The 6,224-nt window shown below is 47.1% G+C and overlaps 1 protein-coding gene across 2 annotated transcripts in view; it reads right to left on the bottom strand.

Annotated features, from left to right (window-relative positions):
• Positions 1-4,693, bottom strand: part of NEU3 (neuraminidase 3) — a 22,145-nt gene extending 17,452 nt beyond the window's left edge. The window contains exon 1 of one of the 2 annotated variants that reach the window (XM_019649448.1): positions 4,422-4,693. In XM_019649448.1, the coding sequence (XP_019504993.1) occupies positions 4,422-4,628 (207 nt within the window). In that variant the 5' untranslated portion in view covers positions 4,629-4,693. Of the gene's footprint in view, positions 1-2,799; positions 3,099-4,421 lie in introns of those variants that run through there. The other variant, XM_019649449.1, reaches the window with a different exon arrangement.
• Positions 4,694-6,224: the final 1,531 nt, after the last annotated feature.

Genomic DNA, 6,224 nt, shown 5'->3' with positions numbered 1-6,224 from the left:
TGTAGAGGGCAGTGTCACTGGCCCTCATATGTGGGATCCGAACCGGGGCCCTCTGGCGTCCCAAGCCAGTTCTTAACCATCACGCCACTCGGCCGGCCCAGAAAACACATATTTTCAATGGTCTTAGGAACCGAGACGCCGCTCCTCTATCCGTCTCCAGGCCCACATGCAGATACGCCCACATACGAGTACCCGGCGACCCGTGAAAGGGTCGTTCGACCCCCAAAGGGGTCGCGACCCACAGGTTGAGAACCGCTGCTCTAGACCCTACTCATAATCTACTTCATGACTCAGATAAAACAGGTTTCACTTCCTATATGAGGACCTCCCAGGCCTCCATGCTAAAACAGTTACTCTTCTTCCAGCCTCCACAGCACTTTGTACAGGTGGCTTCTGATTCATTTTCTGAGTATGCTATTCCATTGGCCACTCTAATTAATCTGACAGAAATGAGGATCAAATCCATGCTAATGGTCTCATACAGCATTTAATTAAGGATTCTATCAACAGAATTCCATGCAACAGGATGAGAACAATCTGCAGAATTGACCTCAACCATACCCAAGGGCCTTGACTGAAACAGCTGGAAAAACAACCACCAAAACAAACAAAACCACACACACACAAAACCCCCCATAAGCCATCAAGGTGTACCTTAGAAAGCCAGGTGGCATTCTCTAATTTCTGTATTGATCTAGTACCTGGCCGGAGGCATTAATTCAGGTACAGCAGGGTGTATTGGTGATTACATATTCTACCTTGGCCCACAGGGAAGTTAAGAGCAATTCTATCATCCATAACCTCACTGGCCAGTGAGCTGAGACTCACCTGAATGCATTCCAAGTCTAAGGTGGCATCATTGATGGCTTCAGCTAAAGTCAGGTACAAATTCCATATCAACGTTTCTGATAGGATGATCCAAGATAGGGATAACCTGCAATGTGCCTAAATGAGTCAGTCACCCCTCCAGGAAGCTCCTCCTCATAACCGAGGGTATAGCCTCATTTTGGAGCAATCTCCACAGTCATCTGATGGCTGCATGATCTGATGGGCAGTGCTTCCCTAAACACATGCAAGTTGCTTGACTCTCCTTATGGTGCAAGTCACCATGATTTCAGGGAGGAGGCAAGTTCATGCCTGGCTTCTACATAGGAATATCCTGTGGACATATTTGATGCCCGTTTATATTTGTTGGAGCCTCCCAATGGAGCCCACATCATTCAGGGGATATGGTTGATCATGTCCCTAATGTGACCTCCTGGCTACCTGGTAGGCTTAAGAGTTCCTAGTTCACCTAGAATAATTAAAACCAGTCTGTATTTTTGGAAAGACTGCCTGATGGCAATTAGTCCAACCTGTCCCATATATCCACACCACCAGCCAGGTGCCACCTGTCCAACCCATAGCATGACTAATAGCTAGAATGGAGGTGGGGAGTTCTGGAAGTTGCGACATGTTTTGCCTGAGAGGTATAGGAGCTGAACGTTTTGATTTTCTGATAGACTTTTCAGTAAGTTAAAGGGAATGGCTATCAAATTGTGCTCAGTCATTTGGTGGGGGATGACCAGCAGTCAGTCAAGTTTAAGGGGCTTGCAACAGTTTGGGAGAGTTGTACTAGGCCATTTTCCTCTGAGAGAAAAGGCTCCAGGGGAGCCTTTTATCACATTTTCCAAATGTTATACCTAGCACCATGTCAAACCAAGAATCCAGGTGGCCAAACCAGAATTAATGGTAACTACTTAAGGGCTCTTTTTGGCTAGGGTGCCACTTTGAGGGTGTGGCAACCAGGCTGGCCTGGAGATGATGTTAGGGCAAAGGAAACATNTACTATCACTATAACAATTAGAGTCGCTATCATTAGTTTTTATTATGATTATGCTGATTGTGTTGAAGACAGTGATAACACAGATGGTGGCTTTGGCACTGACACCCAAACTAGTCAGTCACACAAACCCTATGCTGGGGACTAGAGAGAGAGAGAAGAACCAGATACAGTTCTGCTTTGGAGTTGTTCATTTTAGCAGAGAAGTCATATCATTAATTGCTGTTTCATATAATCACCTTTCAATCAAGTCCTCTCTGCTCCCTTACTGGGAGAGAGAACAGTGTAGCATGAACTTTTAAGTTTGACTTGGCTTTGACACTTATTAAATCACTTTACCTCTGAGCCTGTTTCCTCACTTGTAATAAGGATAATACTATTTCTCAGGTTATAAGAATAATGTAATTCCACAGACTCCAATTAATCCAGTGCAGCAGGCAGCCTCCAGTGAACCTCAGGAGATCTCCCTATCTCGTTTATTCACTCCTAACAAATAATTTTTAAGGCTAACCCATCATACCTCAGGCTTTTTGAGATCCTGTGGTTCAAAACCCTCTTACGGTACAGGTGGGAAAACTCGAAAACACAGGCCCAGAGAGAGGAACAAACTTATATAAGGCCACTCAACGAGTCAGTAGCAAACCTGGATCAAGACCCAGGTCTCCTAAATTCCAGCTCAGGTCTCTGGAACCCACAGACCCCTTCTCGAGTAAGAAGGTTGTTCCGTTTCAGTTCCCTTCATCTCTAAAATGCTAATTCAAAGATTTACGTCTGGCTTCAGCGAAGGAAAACAAAAATAGAACTTAGCCAAGAATATTCTCTGGTTATATCTGAAATGCTAACTGACTGGGGGTAGCTCTGACTCAGTATTCCCCCAAGACTGGATTTCCTAAGCCCAGATGGTGCTGCTGAAGCTGTCCCCATAGTCACAGGGCCCCACTTTTCGGGGGGCTCTCCAGTCTCCCAGTCCCTCTCACCTGCGCAGAACCCCGGCTCCTCCGTCTTTCTCGGGCAGAGCTGGGCGCGGGGGCAGGCCCTCAGATCTCGGACACCAAAGCATAGAATGAGCAAGGCTAGGGAAACGGAGGCAGGAAAGAGACACTGCGGACACAGACACAAACCTCGAAAAGTGAATAAAGAGGGCGACAGAAACACGGAGAAACCGGGAGGCGGCCAAACATAGGACGGCCAGACCTAGGACGCAGAGATCCGCAGGAGAAGCGGAGGCGGGGACGCGCGGAAGCCACCGCCCGCCGGCCGTTGGGACCAGCGGTTGGCAGAGACCCGGAGTCAGCCCCGCCCCTTCGGACTGGTGGGGCCGAGGCCCCGCCCCCTCACCTCCCAGTCTCTGACGTCCCAGCCCGCCCGCTCGCCCCTCCTCTCTCCAGTCCCCTGTCCAGTCCCTGCCCGGCGAGGGACCTGCCTCTCTTCCTTTTTGACCACCACCCGCTCCAGCCCAGGCCAAAGTTCAGTTCAGGCCTTGGGCCTACCACGGCTCCCAACGCCCGCGCAGGCCCCCCTCGCTCCGCCCCCCGCTTCCATTTCCTCGCTGTCCACCACCTTTTCAGCGCCTTATTGCCATGCTCTTATCTATTGGTTGCCAGTATATTGGTAGGTATCACGGCCTAAAACTTCCCTGGGCAGCCTGAGAGTCAAACAAAAGTTCCGGGCCTCAGCGAGGACTTCATAAAAAGAACCAGAGAGCCAGAGTATTGGGCCACCCATACTAAAAAAAATAAAAATAAAAGATAATATATATGTTATATGTGTGTGCATGTGTGTGTGTGTATGTGTGTGTGTATATATATATGTATATAAAAAATATATATATAAAGAAAATAATAGTATTAGATTATAACACACTGAATAAAACAAAACCCTAGTAAGTCTATATTTACATGAGTAATTGAATAAGTAAATGGGGAAAAAGGACAGCTCTTCTTATACAATTCCAACNAAAAGGTGCTCCTTAGGCACAAGGGCTCCAAGCCCAGTTCTTCCACTTACTAGGTGTGTACCCTTGGCAAGTCATTTCAATGGAAATAATCTGTACCTGACATAAAGCAGGAGGTGGGAAGGGGAGGAGTAGCAGGAGAATGGTGTTGTTACCCTACACCCCCAGCCCATCATCTGCTAGTTGTGGTCTTGAATAAGCTACCTACCTCTTGGAGCACCAGGATCCCTCATCAGCAACCCTGGACTAACAATGCTTGCTTCCCTGGGTGACTCACAAAGATAAAAGACAATGAATGAAGACAATGAAGGCCTCTGGAGTCAGAGGCCAAGTTTGAGGCCTGCTTCTACTGCTTTATTCTAGCTGTGTGACCTTGAGTAAGTGGTAAGCTCTCTGAGCCTCAGTTTCCGCATCTGTCAAATGTTGACTGACAACAGTTCCTATGTCACAGGGTAGCTGTGAGGATCACTGTGCCCCTGGCACACAGTTGGGTACTCATTGAGAGTCACTGCTTTTATTGCTTTTCTCCTCAGCTCCCACACAGGGCTTTTCCTGCACTGATGGGGATAGGCACAGACCCTGAGTGCTCTGAGCAAATGCGGAGAGAAACTGAGACCCAGGCCCCGATTTGCGATGAGGAGTCACCTGTACAGAGTGCCCCGTCCTCAACCCTCGCCTCAGCACCAGGTGGAGAGCATCCTCATCCCTGCTCGTGGAGCGCTTCTCTGCAAAGGCCAGGAGGGTGTGGGTGGGGGGCACGTAGAGCAGGGCTGGGATCCGGTAGGTGATCCCTCTCTTGTCTTCCTGCTGGAACAGAGGGCTGTTGCAGGAGCACGATGTCACCTCTTCCATGACCTCTGCAAGGAGAGGAGGCAGCTAAATGTGGGTCCACACCCAAATGCTGGCTTGTATACAAGTTCTGCTCTATCATTCCATTTCGGGAGATCGCCAGGAGGCAGAGATGTACTCAAATGCTTATTATTATTTTTTTATATACAAATGTAGCATCATGGTCTTAACAGCACAAAGCAGGCCATATGCATCCTCATTTAACAAATCTCTCCTCTAGACTCTGTGGGACTCTTATTCAGCTTGTGTTCAGGTGTGACTCTCCAGAGATTCTGCACATTTCTGCCAAGCATCCACGGTATTACCAGCCCGGATGATTTCTAATGTCAATTCCTTGGCTTGGGGTTTTTAAGCCATTCAGGTAATATAAATATAAACCCAAATCCATATAAGGGAATGCCTGTGGTTACAAATTCTCTAGGGAAACTTGACCCCCTCTCCTGGAGCCTAGGATAAAAGGCAACCTTCTTTGTCATCTCTGTCAGCAGTGAGATTTCTTTTCCCTAGTCCATCCCATCAGAATGTGTCGATTTTCAAGGGACGTGGCTTCATGCGGGGATCTTAGTTCCAACCAGCATCTAACCCATGCAGGCCCATAGCTTCATTCACTGTAACAGCAGGTCTATTAAAGCCCAGACTTCTAGGTAAGTAAGACCAGCAAACACCTCCGGTCAGGTTAAGGGGCTAACTACTTTGGCTTTCAGTTCATTCTTGGTTTTTAGGCTCCTGGGGATTTCTCTTACTTTCTTGCAAATTCAGCTTAAAGGCCTTTGTTATATTTTATTCACCATTTTACAGGTTAGATAGCCTACCATAGTGCTAAAAATGGAAGTCTGTAGGTACATTTCTCAAAGAAAAGCAGGTGTTCTACTTCTCAGAGGAATCAAAAAAGTATCAAGCCAGCCAGACAGAACCAGGCTTAGAATTCTTTTTTTTTTCCCTCTCACCACCTGTCATCCAAGCCCTATCCCACAAATCATTTGTAAAAATTATGCGGCTGTAAGAACGAGGCCCATAAGGCTATATTCATTTTTTAAATCAGTATTTCTGAGTGCCTACTCCAAGTCAGGTCATAATGTAGGTGCTGAGGAGACAGGATCAGAGGTCCCTGCCCTCAAGAAACCCACATCCAAGTGAGAGAAACAGACATACACATGGACAGTACAACATCATGTCATAAGTGCTACTTAGAGGAAAACATGAGAACATGTAGGAAAACAGAAAAGGGCAGTTGTCCACATCAAGACAGCAGAGAATTTTTGGAGGAGTAATGACTGAGCCAGGTGAGCTCCTGTTTCATATCCTTATGCTCTGTGCCTGGAACAGTCTTATTTCAGACAGACAGACCTCACTCCCTCACATCCTTCAGCTCTGTTCAAAAGTCATCCCATCAGCAGGGCCTTCCCTGACAACTCCCCTGCGCGCCTTATCCCTTCTCTGCTCTATTTTCCATGCCACTTATCATCCATACATTATGTTCATTTAACATGAATAATTAAATAATTCATTTAATAAGACTCTGTAAAGGGCAGGGATGCCTGTCTTATTCGCTGCTATACCTTTATACCTGGAACCATGCCTGATAATGGATAGGCACTC

This window comes from Hipposideros armiger, unplaced genomic scaffold (assembly GCF_001890085.2).
Source record: "Hipposideros armiger isolate ML-2016 unplaced genomic scaffold, ASM189008v1 scaffold_132, whole genome shotgun sequence".
In the NCBI taxonomy this organism is placed as follows: Eukaryota; Metazoa; Chordata; class Mammalia; order Chiroptera; family Hipposideridae; genus Hipposideros; species Hipposideros armiger.
Note: the sequence above shows the minus strand (reverse complement) of the source record. Positions and strands in the feature narration are given on the sequence as shown.